At 37.1% G+C, this 19,149-nt stretch overlaps 1 protein-coding gene across 10 annotated transcripts in view; it reads left to right on the top strand.

Moving 5' to 3' along the window:
- Nucleotides 1–19,149, top strand: part of KHDRBS2 (KH RNA binding domain containing, signal transduction associated 2) — a 389,665-nt gene that overhangs the window by 166,140 nt on the left and 204,376 nt on the right. For all 10 annotated transcript variants that reach the window (XR_014692078.1, XR_014692079.1, XR_014692080.1 and 7 more), the window contains exon 4: nt 12,303–12,449. Coding sequence is in view for 4 of the 10 variants with exons in the window: in XM_084516226.1 (XP_084372352.1) it covers nt 12,303–12,449 (147 nt within the window). In the remaining 6 variants the exon portion in view is untranslated. The remainder of the gene's footprint in view (nt 1–12,302; nt 12,450–19,149) is intronic.

Here is a 19,149-nt window from a genome sequence, read left to right on the forward strand (position 1 = left end):
TATACCACAAGGTTCTGTTTCCCTCCACCAATGTGAGTACGCAGCACCAATGTACTTTCAGCATCATTGCATGATAATCACGGAGATATAGAAAATACTTGTCTATTTCTATACTTGGTGGTAGGATCCTCAAATCCTTTTGCTACTTTCTATTTCCAAAATTGTGGTTTATCAAGGGGCAGATGTTCATAAATAATTATTGGCAATCGGACAAGTTTCAAGAAAATAAACTTTCTAATATCAACCAGGCCTTTAAACAGCTGGGAACCTGTTCCCCTACTTAGGCTACTATTGCAACCAGGGAGAGGTCCCTTCCCTTGTGCATTCCACCCCTACATAAATACTGCATGTCAGCAAAAGCACCATACATATCGAACATTTATGCTGCATCCACCACACACATACAGACACAAAAGCCACAAAGTTTCTATGTACACAATAAAAAGCAGGGACTCCATCTTTCCGACTGTTTAGGGAAGGATCTTCCCTGCATCGCAGTACTGTTATATTCATGGTACAAAGTGTCAACCTGTAAGCTTGCTCAACAGTGGGAACTCACTAGAAAAAGCTTTGAACAGGTAGAAAGGATGATCAGTTCTTCTTGTGCAGGCTTCCCAGCTGAGCTTCAAAGGGTTGGTCAGAGACTGAACAACATTATCATTCAAAAAGTCTAGCTTCAGGTGAGGACATGAGGGAGCAAAGGTGGCAGTCACTTCTCTGCATGCCTTGCAACGATTGTGATCCCTGAATTTGCAACTGGAAGTAGCTGTAAATAGCTCTCCTCTGCAATCTCTCAGCTATGATTATAATGAGCAATCAGAATGGCTGAAGTGTTGCATTGCTTTCTAGATGAAGCACTTGTAATGCTACATTGAGCTCATTTGAATACTAATTAGTAACAGCATCTATTAAACAAAATGTGCAGCATAGTGAGAAACATTATTAGAAATTAGTTCCATATTTGACACTGCCTAAATATACGTACATCTATGCTATAGGTATTCTTTAATAATATATATATATATATACACATAATACATCAGCAAGCAATTACAAAGATTGTAGGACAAAACAGCTTAGAGTTGGAAGTGATTTTATTCTTCAAGTGTACAACACATTACACCCAGCTAGATGCATCCATATTTCCAAATGAGACAGAATAACAGTGTCATAATCCTGTTTGCTGTTTCATTTCTTTTCTTTTCTTAAACTACCTAGTAGAGGATGTCTTTTTAATTGCTATTTATCATTGAACCAATTCTTTCTGGAAAACAGTCTGTAATTTCTCCAAGATCTTTCTCTAGAAATAATATATCTAAAGTCTTTTATAAAGTGCACAGCTAGAGCTGTTTCTTAGCACTAGCGAATTTTTATTACTGTTCAACTCATTTTCTAGATTACTTATGAATAGTTTAACAGAACATGTCCCAGAATGGTTCTTGTGGGACTCATCTAACAACTTCCCTAAAATGAACACCTATCTCCTAACTTTCATACTGCGTAACTTGATGAGCACTCCAACTGCTGTCTCATTAACGTAAAGGGCAGCAGCACCACTACTTTATTCAGTTGGAGTGTATTCAGGGCATCCATCTCATTCAGCCTCTCACTGGTTTATGAATCCCAAAGAAGCTTAAGCATGAAATAAGTATGAGATTTCCTTCACCCTAATGAGACACTGCTGGTTAGATACTTCTGTATCTGAGGAATATTGCTGTTGACAACACTGGCATCTATAGATCTCAGGGCTAAGAAGCAACTGAAGAGGAATTCAGATGGCCAAAATCTGAGGTTTAGGATCAAAATCATGCCTAAATCCTGGGCTTTTAAATTCTTTTGTAGATGTAAGCTGAGTGGGTAGGTTATGCAGTTAGATCAGGAAAGGCTTGGAATATCTATTTATATAGGCACTGACAATATCACCAAAGTAATGCATTTGTACTTCAGTGGATTTATTCTGTTATCCTATATTTCAGAAAGCATCCTTCATCAGATATATGGTTAAGCAGGTAGTTTACCTTTAGGTGTGTAATTAATTCTTTCATCATCTATTGACTTGAAATATATGAACAAATGAATTCCCCAAGAGAAATTTAAGTTTCCTTCACAGTCATAGGTAAGAGCACACAGTAGCTCTCTTCTAATTAGCCCCTTGGAAATATAGTAAAAGTTTTTAATTTTGGTTTTACATAAAATAGATTAGGCATAGATTTTTCCCAGCAGGACTTTCTATATGGTAGGAATATACTTTCTACTATTTCCTTCATGTGACCAAAAAGAAGCTCTTTGTAAAGCACTTGATTACTATAGAGCTGGAGTTGTATTTCAGTTTGGCAATATAATATAATGTGTTGCAAGAGACTTAACTGAGAACTTTGACAACTTCAAAACATTTATTTTCACTTAGATTCCCATACTTAAAGACAGAATGTTTTTTGCAAATGTAAAGATATAAATATTTTATCTATATATTCCCTTAAGGAAATAATAATAATAATAATAATAATAATAATAATAATAATAATAATTTTAAAAAAGCATTCTGATAGGACCAATAGAAATTATAATAAATAACAACAAAACGAAACAAAACAAAAAGATAAAAAGAGAGGATATAGATATTTAATTTAAATTATCCTGTTTGAATATTTGAAATGGCAATATATTTTGGTTAGACAGTCTTTTGGAGAGCCTTTGAGAGCACTGCTTCACAGAGATCAGGATGAATGTTTCCTGGAAAATAAAAATTATAAATATTAAAACTCTACTATTGTTGTGGATATATAGAACCTTCATAATTCTTAACATAAATGCAGGTAACCTGCATTTCAAGATGTCAAGAAGACGATAATTTATTATAAGCTAGCTTGTTGAATTACCTAAAACATCAGAAGAACTTTCTAGTGTCTGTAACATTAGTATTACTTTAAGGTGACTATTCACTTTCTCTAAAAATGGAATTAAAATTTATAAAAAGCAAGATAACTTGTCTTCATACACAATAAAATAGAGCTAGAAAGATGTAATAGAAGTAATAAAATGATTTCAGGAAAGTGAGAAAGGAAAAGAAAATATGTTTTCTTCAAGCAGTGTAAACAAATCTATGCCTGCTTTACTCAAAGGATCTTTTTCTTTTGTGCCACAGGCTCATTATTTTTGACAAATACAATAAGCTTTTAAAGTTCTTACAATGCCATCTGCCATTGCAGCATATCTTTAGTCCTTTGTTGGTGGTGGTGGTGGTGGTGGTTTTGTTTTGTTTTAATCATTAAATAACTGTATTTATACTTTTGAATGTGTTGATTTGGCACTTGGCTATCACCAGCCTGATGTAGTTGAACAAAATCCTGTATCATAGTGAGACTCCTTCCTTAAGTGATGGTAGAGCTTGAAAACACAGTCTGTGCTCATTAATGTTGGTCACTTTGTGCTGAACCTCAGTCACCAGCAGGAGGTTTAGCAGTCACAATTCACTCTGTAGTAGAGCCCAAATGATATTTTAAACCCTCAGATAGTCATGCATAATGCAGGACTTAAGTTTGCTTCCTTGAACTAGTAAGTGCATCTGAAACCAGTGGGCCACTTCCAGGAGTGTTTGTAGGTTGAAAATCAGACATTTATAACAGGGGAAAAACAACAACAACAACAACAAAACACGATCTTGGGAGCTGGATAAAATCATTTTATAAGTAACAAAGAGATCAAAGAAAAAAATGTGAAAAATTCACATATATAGTGAATTTGGACAGAATGCAGAGTTGCAGAACAATGGAGAAAGAACAATTTATTTAGCATGTTCACAGATCTTAAAATTATCCCCAGTGCATTCTGAAGAGAGAAGGAAGAAATTATCACCATCAGCAATATGTATCATGCAGCAAAGGACTTGAGATGCTGCCAACTCACAGTTATGCCCCCCATCCTCGACACCTAGCTGAATCTGAGGACCTTCAGGAGTAGTGGAAGGTGTGCATAACACCAGAAAATGTGTTAGGCACCAGAAAGTTTGTGTATATGTAATTTTACCTCCATGTAATTTCAGCTGCAAGCATTAGTATGGGGCTACAGTTCTAATAATTCTTTGTTTAGACTTTTACAACTCTACGAAGACAAAAAATAAAAGGTATTTATTTGCTCACAGCAAGAATGTTATGGGTTGGTAGGAATTCAAACAACCTACTTTGTAGCTTGGATTTAACAAATTGGTAATTAGCCTCCCATAAGTAAAAACATGACATTTTGTACTCTCATTAATTAAGACCAAGTCTTCTTCCTGAAGCTGAATCCACCCTGAATGCAGTGGGCCCCTGGGTTGTGATTGTAACTATTAAGATGAACGTAAATCTTTGTAGGAAGCATCTTTAGATATGGTAATTGTGCATTTCTTGAGGATCTTCAATTTCCTGCATGGTCTTTTCAAACTTTTTATTCAAATTCTTTGGTTGTGTTCATTGAACATCTTGATCTAATTTAATTCTAGCAGCTATTGGCTAATGACCAGGTGATTCTTACATATTTTGTTTCAGCTTTTGCTCAGTTTTGTACAAGCATAGGTACATCTGTAGGTTTGTGATCTCTCTACTAGCAGCTTTCTGACATGTAATTTATAGATATATCATATCTTGTTGGTCACAGTAGTCACTGGGTGTAGCTTTGGTTTTGGCATGTATCACTAACGTGTTAGCCTTTCTCTTAGCTTTCATTTCCTTTGCACAGAATTTATGATTTTTGTTCATTCACCCCAGGTGTTCAGACCTCAGTAGTGATACAATGGGCATGTTGTCATCACATTCTTCTACTGATTTGTCTTTGTCGTCCTTGTCAACTATGTACCTCTTTGCCATTAAGATGTTGTATTTCATTATGAAATGTATTGAGAAATAAAGCACTCCTGAATTAAAGAGCCCATTTGCCAAAGGCAGTACTGAATGTACACAAATCTCTGCTCCATTTCACCAAAGTAACTATTAGAATTTAAATGATGCATCAAGAATAGAAAAATAATTGTTGTCATATGTATCTTCTAATTTTTCCTCTGTAGTAAGCAATCTTCTTTTATATGTACCCATTTAATTATGGGATGTGTGTGGCTGACTGCAGGTGCTGTGATGTGACTGGAGTATACCCACTCTCTTAGCTCTGTTGTGTGAACCCTACTCATGTATCCATCATCTTTATTCTTCTTCCTGGAGTGAGAATAATTCCTCCAAAACTAAGAATCAAGGGATGGGTAAGCTCTTAGCTTCACTTTATACTCTGCTCAGGCCTTTCCCTGTTCTCAGATTCACTTCGATTCTCAGACTGTTTGTAGTGGGTTTACATGGCAAGGTTTTGGTAGCAGGGAGCCATAGGGGTGGTTTCTGTGAGAAAGATCTAGAAGCTGCCCCATGTTTGGGAAGGGCCCCATTGGAGAGGAGCCCACGCAAGCAGAGTGGCGCAGCGGAAGCGTGCTGGGCCCATAACCCAGAGGTCGATGGATCGAAACCATCCTCTGCTACCATCCAAAAAAGACTGTCGTGGTTCTGCTCGAGTGGGCAGCCGAGCTCCACCACAGCTGCTCTCTCACTCCCCCTCCTCAAAGAGGAATGGGGAGAAAATATGTGAAAAGGGCTCAAGGATTGAGATAACAACGAGAAAATCACTCAGTAATTATTGTAACGGGCAAAACAGACTCAGCATAAGGAGATAGTAAGATTTATTGCCTATTACTAACAAGCGAGAGAAGTGAGAAAACAAAGGAAAAAGCAAACCAAAAGCACCTTCCCCCCCATCCACCCTCTTCCACCTCCTCCCCCCGAGCGGCGCAGGGGAACGGGGGCATGGGGGTTATGGTCAGTCTACAGCACTTCTTCTCTGCCGCTCCTTCTCAGTCACTCTCGTCCCCTGTGCTGTGGGGTCCCACCCACGGGATGCAGTCCTTGATGAACTGATCCGGCGTGGGCTTCCCACAGGCAGCAGCTCTTCCAGAACTGCTCCAGATATGGGTCCGTACCACGGGGTCCATCCCTCAGGAGAAAACTGCTCCAACCTGGCTCCCCTACAGGCAGCAGCTCCTGCCAGGTCACCTGCTCCTGCGTGGGCTCCTCTCCACGGGCTACAGGTCCGGCCCGGAATCTGCTCCGGAAGGGGTCTTCCACAGGCGGCAGCCTCCGTCGGTGCAGGGCCACCTGCTCCACCGTGGTCTCCTCCACGGGCTGCAGCGTGGAACCCTGCTCCACCGTGGTACTCCATGGGCTGCAGGGGGACATCCTGCTTCACCATGGTCCTCACCACAGGCTGCAGGGGACTTCTGCTCTGGCACCTGGAGCACCTCTCCCCCTCCCTCTACACTGACCTTGGCATGTGCAAGGCTGTTCTCTCACTCCCTTGACTCTCCCGGCTGCTGTGTGGCGCAGCGTTTTTTCCCTGTCTTAAATATGCTCTCACAGAAGCACAAAACAACATCGCTTATTGGCTCGGATCTGGAAAACAATGGGGCCCTTCCCAAACATGGGGCAGCTTCTAGATCTTTCTCACAGAAACCACCCCTATGGCTCCCTGCTACCAAAACCTTGCCACTTAAACCCACTACATTCCACCCCTCGCCTCTGTTAAAAGCATATTTAAGACTACTCACAACATACTCTCACTTTACAATTATCACAACAACCTTCACAAACTTCACTTACATCAAAAAGAAAAAGAATTCACCACACCAAAATTATTGTAACATCATCACAGCACCGACAAGGTGGACATTTTACACACACACCACCCCTCGTCCCTTCACCACACTAACATCTCACAGTTACTGCTTTCTTAAATTCTTCACAACTTGTACATTCCTAACAATCATCCTGCACATATTTTTGCCCGTTACTTCTACTAACTATCATCCTTATCTCAAATTCCCTGAGCCCTTTTCACATATTTTCTCCCCATTCCTCTTTGAGGAGGGGGAGTGAGAGAGCGGCTGTGGTGGAGCTCAGCTGCCCACTCGAGCGGAACCACGACACTGTTCCTCAGTTTACTTCTCTATTTCTTCAGTGAACACTATCAGGACCTAGGATCTGAGCACTTTTAAACTCTGAAACAGGTACCACTGAGAAATTGTATCTATTCTGATTTACTTGTTTCTGTAGAGTTCACTTATTACTTCTACTAATATCAGCATTGCAGACATCATGGCTTTTGCATTTATGTGCAGATTAAAAATTAATTGGTTTGCATTTGTCAAACTGCGTGCTCATTAATTTTCTTCTGTTGTATTGTCCATTGATCTTATGAATAATGCTTCTTTAACAATACTGCTGTGACTATCATCTTTGTCTGTACTCTGCACTATGCTTTTATTTGTAAATTCTTGTCAGATATGAAATCCACTGCAATTCTGTTATTGTTCTTCAAGTACCCATTGTTTCTTTTCATCGCTGTATTTGGTACAATGTAAGTTCCATGTATTGTGTTTATGAAATTTATCTCTGCGATCTACACAATTCCTACTTCAGGTTTTTCTTCTATTACTCTTGGATATTCTGGCAGAACACTTTTTTTCATCAGTCTGGATTGCATAATTTTGTTTGCTATGTGAGTTCAAGTTGTTCTTTCAAATTCCTTCCAGAAGCTCTATTTAAGTATATCAGTCTGGGTTCCAGTCCAGTCAGTTCTCTGTCAGGTTCAGGACACATTCTTTTAAAAATTGTAAGGCTACTTTTTCATCAAGAGATAATTCATCATTTTTCTTGGCCTTTATGTTGATTACCACTCATACACTTCACTTTTGCAGAGGTCAGTAATCCTCTAATTTCTGCTATGGAGTTTTATAATTCATTCTCCCTGCTTGGGTCAACATGGACTTATAAAACACGGCAGGTGTTTCAAAGTATGTTAGCTTTTATGAGGGAGTGAGCTACAGAGCCATGCCTCAGGCTAAGGGAAGGTGGACTACAACATGTGACAGCCACACTGTGAGACAATAGAAGAGGACAAAGGAAGTCTGAAGCATAGAGAGTGAGAGGAACTGGTTTTAGACATGGAACATAATGCTGTTAATTTGGAGAGACAAGGGAAGCTGCCACATAGATGAAGATCAGGAGTAGGTGGTAATTGGTCACTGGAGGGTGCTGTGCTGAACCAAAGTGGAGTTAAGTATCACCACCCCATAGTAAACAAGAAACAAGATTGGTACAGTCTAAGGCATCATGTTGGGAAGTCCTGTGTTTGTTTGCTGCTGCAGGAGAAGGACAAGACAAGCTAACTTTTCTGACCAGACTGAAGGAGCTGAGGCATCTTCTTCTGTCAGGAGGGTGAAAGGAGCAGAAGGGGATGCTTGCCCTGTCCAGCAAGGGAGTACCCAAATGGGTCAGTTGAGTATCCTGTTACCACCATGTTGGTGTCCCTTCCAGACCTGGCAGTTTCAGCAGCCGATTTCTGCTTTGTAACACCCTGGTCTGGAAATCATTTTGTTTCTCTGGTGTCAAGTTTTCTCCTAGCTAAGAAGTTGTGCTGACAGACCTTGCATGCAAATTCATTTCGAGCTAGTTTACATCTGGAGACCTTAGTGCCTGTAAAAAAAAAAAGCACACTGCATCCATCACTGTAAACATATTGTAGATTTTCTCTTTTGTGCAGCTTCACATATCTCTTTTACTGCTATTATTTGTGTCCTCGTGATGAAGATCACATGCAGGCTGAAGCTGAAGCTTAGAATGAATAGCTCTGAATATAGCACTTGAATCCTTCTGTGAAAATGTGAGTTAATTTAGAACTGGGTTCCTTTCTATAGAAAATAGCTTTGCAAAGTGAGCAGGATTCTGGTGTTCAACCTGTGCCTTTGCACCCAGTCACTTGTGAACAGTCACTTTACAGTATCATTTTACATCCCACGAAGTCATGGCAACCACAGGCTCTCCAGGCATCCCACCTGATAGGATTGCAAACTCCAAACTGGAGATATGCTTTGAGGTTCTGGGAGGTATTTTGTTCAGTTCAGGGTTTGCAGATGCCTGTGTGCATATTCAAGTAGATATATAAATACCTGTTTACATCATGCAGTGTGAAATATTCAGAATGGACAGATTCTGTAATTGGGAAGGGAAATCTTATCTCCTGTGTCTTCAAGAGAGTTTGAACAAAGACAAAGATTTCTGACCCTCCTCTGCAATTACTGGTGGAAAATTCACCATTTTTCATCTAATATTTTGAAACCAGCATATGCAAGTTTTCATAGTTTGTAAATGACTGGGCAGACTTAGTAAAAAAGTATTATTTGTCTGTCTTGGCTGGGCTTTATGATAATCTCATTCACTTTTGCATCACATAGCAGAGAACTTTTCTGTTTAGCTAGGAGTTCTCCTAGTCTTAGTTCAGTATCACCTTGGGTGTTCATTCATTAGTATGAGGTGCAGTTTAGAGAACAAACTGATCATCCCCACTTACTGGTGGGGATAGTTACACCGTGTAGATATCACAGTGTGTGAACTGGATTCCTCTTCTGTATGAAGGTAAACCAAAGGTGGGCTCCAGGTAAGCTCTCTGACTTCTGGTGGAAACTGTTCGTGCAGCCAGCCTACAGCTAGCAGGAAGCAAAATCCTCTGAGGTTCTAGATAAAAAGTAGTGCTGTAGAGCTAGATATAAGTAGTGTGGACTGACCATTTTGCTGTGTGGTTGGATTGTGATACTTGCTAATCGAAGTCCTACAAAGGAATCATCCAACTTCATGTGCTCCTGTGATAGGTGAGCCTGTTTAGCTGTGGTGCACTTAGAAATCTCTATTACCTGGCAGTAGATAAAACTTTCCATATCAGACAAGCGTCTACTCAGCAGTGTGAGTTATGTCTGTTGTTTTGGTTGTTAGATGCCTTTTACTTGATGAATGATTCAATGTAAGGCTATGCTCAGTCCTAAAACACTGAGTCATATTCTCTGGTTTGGGGAAGCAAAGCTTGGAACAGTGCTCATGGTCTATGAGTTCTTACTCTTCAGTATTTTTCCTGAAGTGATTTAATAGCTTCTCTCCTCTTAATGACACACACAGAGATGCAAAGAAAGAAGCATTTTCTGACTTATCACCCTTGTAGGAAGAAGTACCATGTGAAAATTCCATCTTTAACTCCAAGCATGCCATGAAAAAGACATCATTAGATATCTTCAGAAAGAAGTGCTGAGGATCTTGCTGCCCCAGCCTGCTGTTGCTAACACCTATAGAAATGATTGCTGAGCAGTAACAGAAAACATGTGTAGAACCTAGGAAAAAGGTTAAAAAAGGTTATAAAATGATATGCTTTAAAAATTTTTGAGGTTATTGAGATAAGAAAAATGTCATTACCATTATTATTACCATACAAGCATATACATAATTTGCTGTGAGACAGGTCTATGTTATAAAATCATGTTAATGATGTCTTAACTGCAAAAATCCTTATCAAAATAATGAGGCAAATTTAATTTTTGTCTTTTTCTACATTAAAAAAAAATAATTTATATTTCTTATGAAATTTGTTGGTAGCATACTCCTAGAAGAAAATTTGGGGAATTTTCTGGTGTTGTTTTTATGAGACCTAAAAAAGTTATATGAAAGAACCTTTGAGCATTTACCAGGATATTTATAAACATAAAAACTTTAAAATTTAATTCTGTTGAAAGACTTCATGTCAAATTATGACAGAAGTTGCAATCAAATATGCAAAAGGTGTTGTAACGTCTCATGATAGACAGTAACATTATGCTCTGGTTCTTGTGGACATTCAATGAGATTTCAGTGGTAAAGCTGTAATGTCAAAGATATTTGAACTGTAGTAAGAAAAAAAATCTTATATTATCTGTACTGATTATCACTTTTAAATTTAAAACAGTTATTTGTATTTTCAACATTTAAAATAAAATTATGGATTACATTTACTGAGTTATGACTTTATCCTAAGTTATCATGCAAAACGTACACTTATGGGGCCAGATCTAGGGTTCTGGAGCTAAAGGATATAACCGTTTTGTATTCAGTGAAAACTCATAAAGTCCTTTGGGCTTTGTCTTCTACTGTAGACAAAACAACTATGCTACAGTAGAGTATTGTTTGAAGCATAGCACTGTGCAAGTATTTTTCATGTGACGCAATGGCATAAATTAGGTAACACCCACATTAAATTAATGCATAATTAAGTAACAACTGTCATATATTGTTACAGTTTTTATATGTTAGAAATATTAATGCTGAAATAGAATTATTTTAGTATATACTAAGAAGCTATAACTTCTTGACCATTTTTAAGCAAATTAGTATACTTGCTTTCTGTGATTATGTTTTCAGAATCTCAGAATCACAGAATTTTCTAGGTTGGAAGAGACCTCAAGATCATCGAGTCCAACCTCCAACCTAACGCTAACAGCCCTCCACTAAACCATATCCCTAAGCTCTACATCTAAGCGTTTTCTATCTATAAAATTAGAATATGCATACATACTTTACTCAAATTTACGTTTCTAAAAATATTTTTGAAGACTGAGCTTTGAACTGATCATATCTTCCACATTTCTTATTGCTGTCATGTATAATGTGTTTTGTTGTCAGAGAAAATAGCATTGACATGATCACTATTTTATATCTTTGCTTTTTATGTATGGGTAACTACTATGAATGCACATTACAGTTTACAATCACAGTCTCAAACTCTTATGCAAAAAAGTGGGTTGAAGATTCAGATCATTGCTCTGACATAAAATAGGATTATTAGGCTCATTTTATAGTTGGAAAACTGGGACCAAAAGGCTGTCAAGATAAACTTAGATGAGGTAAATCTTAGCCAGTGTACACAAGATTGCATAGGTACTGTGTGTCAGAAATGGGACTGAAACTCAAACCTCATGTCTCAGGTAGAAAAACTAGAGCATTGTGTTTCCTTTAGCAATACTGAAATGCACAATCTACAGATATTCTTTAAATAAATGGAATACTTTCATGAGCTACAGAATTTGTTAAAATGCTCCAGAATTGTTAACTGGATCTTTATTTCATATTTTGTGAACAGCCCAGATTCAAACAGATTAATTCAGCTTTTGCCTTATGGAAGTAATATTTCAGTACTCAGTGCTGGAGTATTTCGCATTTTTTCACTGTGCTGAGTAAAATCTGTTGTAGATGATAATTATGCTGGTTTTATCATTCAAACACTCAAAAAAGATTTTAAATCTTTTAGTGGCTTGTAGTAGACTTTTATTTCTCAAAGGGTTTAAAGTCTACTTATATTATGTCCTTTTGTCATGTTCTCTGTAGATGCTAAATCAGCAGATTCCCAGTTTTAAAAAACAACAACACTCTTTTTCATAGGAGGAAGAACTGAGGAAAAGTGGAGAAGCCAAATATGCACACTTGAGTGACGAGCTCCATGTATTAATTGAAGTGTTTGCTCCACCTGGGGAAGCATATTCTCGTATGAGTCATGCCTTGGAAGAAATAAAGAAATTCCTTGTTCCAGTAAGTGACTTCTAGCATTCTTCTGTGACTGTCTATGGCTTTGCTGCATTGAATTTGTGTCTTCTTTAAGTTCCTTCAGCTCAAGGAAAAAGAAAAAAAAAAAGTCTGTTGAAGATTCATCTTAGGAAGATGCCAAACAGGCCATTAATTGTCATAGTTGATCCCCTGGTATGTGTTTGTTTGGTTTTTTTTTGTATATATATAGGTAATGATTTATCTAAAGAAGTCAATGAATTTTGTCTGGAGAAAACAGCATGAGCAAAACATTCCTCAGGCTTTAGACTGATGTTTCTGCTCAGACAGCTAGACTTAACTCAGACCACAATTTAGCAATGCTTCATCAGCTAGGAAACACAGAAGCATCCTCTACAGCTGGGAACCTTTTTAGTTCTGGACTCAGTACATCAACTTCTAAAGTATTTACCTGTTGATTTTCACTCAGACTGTCTGAAAATGATTTTCTCCAGTTTTCTACAGCATTCCATGATATTATCGTACTTACAATTTGTCCTAGAATTTAAGTAAATGTTGTTTTATATAGTAGAGTTACAGAAGTTATTGTCTGCAGTCTATCCTGAGACTATTAAGCACTATAAATATGTTCAGAACTTGTATTCCTTCAAAAATACATTGGCAACTTATTTCTATTTGAAGTAAACCAACGAAGTTAATAAATGTTCATATGTTTTCATAATAACAGAGGGATTTTTATCACGCCATCACATACCAAGATCAGAGGTGTTCATATTAGGCATACATCTGTTTGCATGACAGAAATTAGACATTTTATTCAGTGAGGAGTTCTTAGCAGGAAGAGGAAAGAAAAATACTTAGAAGCACATTATTTAAATACAGCATTTTAAACATTAATTTTTAGAGCAATGAAACATTTTTAAAGAATACAAAACAAGTAACATAAAATTTACCAAGTGAGTCACAATAAGAAAGCCACTTTTAAAATAGTCTCTTTCAGACTTTCCCATTCCATCTCCTTATACTTGCAGTTAAAAACCACTGATATTAAATATTATTTTAAGTATTCTTACACAGGGAAATAACAATGAGACAAGAAAGCACTTTATTCATGATTTCTGACTTTTCAATTTCTGAACATGCAATACAAAATTAGGTCATTGTCATAATTCTGGCAACACAACATGGAATGATGTTTTGGCAGCAAGTTAATGGTGAGGATCTGCCAAGACATGCCACTGAAATAAAATTTATAGCTAAATTCCAGATGCCTGAAAAGTATGGAATAACATAGTTAAAAATGGTAGCATTGCTGATTACAAAGATTGCCAGCATTTGTCCTTTGGATAAGCCTATTTCCAGTTGTTCACAATTTTGCCAGACTTTAAATTGTTTTTATAAAAGCTTCCTTTTTAAAGATAGCTTTGTATGTCCTCTGTTCTGAAAAGGAGCTACTGCATTATAGCATTACATAGTCACGATGGCCTCCATTTCTATGCCACCTTGATTTTTAACATCTGTTGAAGATTGTCATCTATTGCAGAGCCTGAGAAAATCTATTCTGGGTGAATTAGGGATAGAGATTAGTGAGAGCTTCAAAGTTTGTGGTGTATTGCTGTTTACTATACTCAGAATCTGCCTAAGCATGTATTTTGTGTGACACATTATTTATTGATAAATGTTATAGGTATTTTCCATCACAAACATAACTGCTGAACTGGAAGAAATACAAAATCAGGTTCTTTGTTATAAGAGTTTGAACTCAGTTGGCAGTGGCAATAATCACTCTAAACAAGTAACAATCATACTTTATGACTTGTTTGTTTGTTTTATCCCCTCTGCTTCATTTCAGATTTACAGCAATTTACAAAGCAATTATTAACTGGCTGGTTACAACATGTGTCAAGGGGTTTACACTCAAAAAGCTTGCATGAGATAATTTCCTTTTTGTTCCCTATTTACAGCATCTCTTGAATTTGTTTTATGATGTTTTGTTGTTTATAAGACCTAATTTATTGCAGCAGTGAATATCAGAATTTCATTACAGGGATGAAAGCAGTAGAACCTAACAGTTTTATTTATACCAAATCAAGAATGTAATAAACTATTCAAATGAGTTTTCACATTGCATATGAATATTGTTAAATTTAAGTGAAATATTATCGTCAGAAATTACATTGATTGTGTCAGTAAGATGTAAGGACATTTTCATACTTACATCTTAATGAGACTTAATTTTTAAACAAATACCTAGAAAACACAACAAAAAAAAAATGAAAAAAAAAGGGGGGGGGGGATAATAATGAAGAAATAATAAAAAAAAATTAACGGTTTATTAACTGAAGCAAAATTATAAGGAACTAGTACTTCCAATTTAAATTGGATTATTTAAGTTTCCATCTTGTCCAAGAACAGCATTGAAATTTTTACTTGTCAAGGTTTCACCTCAAAGTTGGAGGCAGAAAACAATTACCACAGTTTATACCGGCTCTTCCAAATGTGAATACATTTCAAAGTCACAAGTGGCTCAGCCTCAGGTGGTGTTTTGGGATCCCTCCAACTGGCATTTAAATGAATGATTGAACCCAGGATGTTTGCAGTGTTCAGTAGTTCAGTGACTGACAAGCTTTTAAAACCAAGCTGCTACCTTTACTGTCTGCTGCTTCTGTTTTGCAAATGGTGTAAGGTCTGCATGGAAGCCACACTCAGGACTTTTCTACCTGGTGAATAAGGTTTATTTTGCAACTGACTTTGCAGGATTATTTATTTTTTTATTTTTTAAGAAGAACTTTGGCTTTTGGAGGTGTGGGGAAATCTTATTTACATATATTAGCTAGAGATAATGCTCTGTTATATTTTGATGTTTAGTCTTAATATGAAATGTTGCTTATAATAGAAATATGATAGGTCAAAAGAGTAAATGGAATTAGAGTTTTGAAATACAACTGCCTAATGCCTAATGTCTTTTTTTTTTTTTTTTTTGGGGGGGGGGGGGGGGCAACCTAGTAAAAATTAAGACCAAAATGTGCTCCATAAAGTCTAGGTTTTAGTATCGCATTTGTACTGATTTTAACATAATGTAAGTTAGCCAGCATTAACAATGTGGAAAGTATAAACAGTAGAGGCTAAAGGCTCTTTTTGTTGTTGTCTGTTTGTTTTCCATAAAACTTAAATTTCTCACATAGTTGCGTGGCTCCAGGAGCTATGGCTTAAAAAGCAGAACTGTAAGCCTTTAAATGTTGACAACTTGATCATTTTGAGCTTCTTTGTTTTCACAGAGAAATAAATATTCCCAGAGTCCTCTACCTGTGAACAGTCTTAACCAGACAGCTTTAGGGCCTAGAAGGGATGAGGGTGCAGGAAAAGTGGAAAGGATTGCTCTGGGACAGCTGGGGTTAGGAGCTCGGTTTAAGTGCTTTCAGAGATAGTGCAAACCTGAGAGCTGAGGTCCAGGATTGAAGAATAAAGAGTTGGGATTACCAGATGGCCATCCTTTCTGGACACCCAATAAGCTCCCCAGTCATTGAGAGTAGAGAGGAGTGCTCTAGCTGACCTTTTTTGAGCTGATTTTATCTTGATTTTTCCTCAAATACTAGATTTTGGGTATTCTTACAAGTATTATAACTTTTGTCATTATGCTCCATGCACAACCTGTTTTATTTGGTTTGACTTGTGCAAGGGGGTTGGAACAGATGACCTCCAGAGGTCCTATCCAACCTCAACCATTCTGTGATTTTGTGAACTTACTCCACAGACAGATGTATTTTGCAGATTCACCTCTATGGCCTGCACAGATTTCATAAAATCATTTGGTGTCTGACAATCCTCTACTTGTGACCCCAGACTGGATGGCATCTAGGTCTAAGAGAGGAACCTGAGGCTGATGATTTGTCTCCGTACTTCAGAACAGGATCCAGGGTCAGTGAACTAAAAGGGGAAATATTTAAAATGCCCAATTAAGGAGATGGAACAGCTTAGAAGCTTTTCTTGCTCTGCTGATTTTGAAAAGTTCATATCTAGTAAATGTTATTTTAAAATTTCTTCACCATTAATGAGAAATGAAATGCTATATAATTCTCATCTGATATGACTACATCATTCTACTTTTACACCCAAATATGGAACAAATATATTTTCTGAACAAGTTAACATTTGTGTATAGTAAAGGACTAAGTACCACCTTTAGGGCTTTTGTGCTTCCTAATGTGCTTTTGTTTTGTTTTGTTTTTCCTGATAATCACTTTTATCCCTGTAAGCAGTGCATTTTTGTTTGACACAGTTAGCATCCCTTGAGACTAGGAGGGAAGCAGATACTGATCACTCATTTTATGTGCGAGTACTCTGTAATAGTGAGCTATTATGTAAAGGGTAGGGTGCAGCTGGCGTGCCATGACCACTTTAAAAACATTGTTTACAACTGTGTGGTCAGCTGATCAGGAATTGAACCAATTACCACTTTCAGAGCTACTATTCAATTTATTTGTCTTCATGCATTTTCCTAGTCTATTATATCAGCTTTAAATTGACACACCCTGGCAACACTCAAGGACTAGGAATAAATCCATGGTCACTTAATGCATTTCAGTTGATGGATGATCTCTTGTGATCATCTGGCTGTACACTTTTTTTTTTTTTTTTTTTTAGTATGTTGATCAGATCAGACTCATCAGAAGATTTAGGGAGAGCTGCAGTCTGCTCCCAGGGTGCTGGGAGCCCATCAGCTCTTCAGTCTTCCTAACTAAATATGGAAAATTATTGAGGAAAAAGAGCCTTTCAGTAAAACAATAAAATACTAATTTCCTACTAAAGTTATTTATAATAAAACTTGATGTAGAGGAAAAAAATAAAAAGAGGGATTTGAAGGCAATTGAAAACAGACTTTGATACTAGTTTCTTTCAGTGGAAAGAATTAAATAATTTGGAAGTAGTTTAATTCTCTGAAGGCCTTTCTCTAGCTAATGTCTCAAAAGAACTTGTTTAACTTCCAACATACATTTCCTCTGTGTATACACAGGAACTCATATGCACTACAAACCAAAGTTGCTAATGATCTATTATGCTGCGTTGTGCTGGCTATATTGCCATATATACAGCACACAATGCGATGTTTTGACTGTTTCCTAACAAGTATACAGAAGTATATGACATTTATTTTGCTCATTTTTATTAGTCATCTGAGTTCCTTCTGTGCTACAGTACAGTATAAAATCTCTATTTACATACTATTTCACACTCTGTGGTTTTGTAATCTTACTTTTGTTTCTAAATAAGCTATATTATCACTTTTTATTTTCAGTCTTCTTGTCCTATTTCAGAGATATCTCAACAGGCTAAATACTTCTGTAACTATGGCAGTGAGCAGCAGCACAGCTTCATTCCTAAGAATAGACATCTTTCATATTCTTCAAAGTAAATAATTTATACTTGCACATTCTGCAAATGTACTTGCATATTAAGTACAGTAATTATTTAAAAACTGCGATAAGGAAATTATTTGAGCAGCTGTCTAGCTTTGCTATGAGTTCTGTTTTCATACAGTGCAACATCTCTGGTAATTTTATGTACAAGTTTTTTTTTTTAATAGAGGAAAAATTTTTTAGAGATTCTGTTGAGCCCTAAAATGTCATATAGCACTTTACCTATTCACATCTTTTTTTAACTGGTATTGCCTATTAACGATCAGATTACTATAAGTATGTTTAAACACATGTGTACTCAAGAGAGGTGTAATAACTTATGGACAATGGCTGTTGACTTTTTACAAATGAAGGAGTTTTTATGAACATGATACTGGCTGGTCTGGCAGCATGCTGGGCAGCACTGAAGCTGCATAATTTAGATAACCCATTTTAATTTTGACTAAAATAAACTTAAAGCTATCCCTCAGAGTGAAGTTTTGAGGGGAGAGATGTACATGAAATTTATACAGATGACCTTTTTAATTGAAAATTAAGCTACAGTGTCTTTTAAGCTACAGTGTCTTTCAACTGACTTTTTATGTGCTTACTGATGCAAAATATAGACTGCTGATATTACTTCTCCTGTGAAGCTATAAAATGGAGAGCAAAACAAAAAGCATGCAGTTCCTCACACATCTGAAACAACAAATGTAATGTGCTCTGTGCACAAATGTTTTTAAACATGTGGTAATGAGTCAGTTGCCTGTTGGCCTACCAGACCTACAGACATCTTTTAACTAGGTTTAGTTCCACAGCTGCTTCAGGTGGCCCAGAATTCACCACTTCAGGTCTGCTTCAAGGGTTGATACTCCTAAATGGATTAAGGTCTTTTTAGATATTCCAGAGACATAGTTAGTCTGTGAAAGCAATCCCTTGGTGGTCTTGCTCTGTCACACAATGGAATCAATATAAAAGCATGTTCTTACTGTTGGAGCCAGCCCATTGCTTTGCCTTTCAGATTAATTAGAAATGTTAACCTGACTGGGTGATCTACCCCAATCATTGATCTGAGTGTATTACTGAGACATGGCTGTAGTTTAGACATATCTATGACTCGCTTGGTGAGTGTGTACTCATAAGCAGTTTCATGGTCTTGTCTTACTGCTAGCTGTTGTTAGGGTGCAGGTTTTTCACCAGTGACAGATCAGAAGCAATGGTGTGGATGTAGGTGATAAAATTCATGCAGAGAGATTTGAAACCTATAGCACTAGTCCCAGTTTCTCAACAGCAGTAATAGCTAGGTTTGTAACATTCAGTAAGAACTTGGC

This window comes from Aythya ferina (assembly GCF_964211825.1).
Source record: "Aythya ferina genome assembly, chromosome: 3".
Lineage (NCBI taxonomy): Eukaryota > Metazoa > Chordata > Aves > Anseriformes > Anatidae > Aythya > Aythya ferina.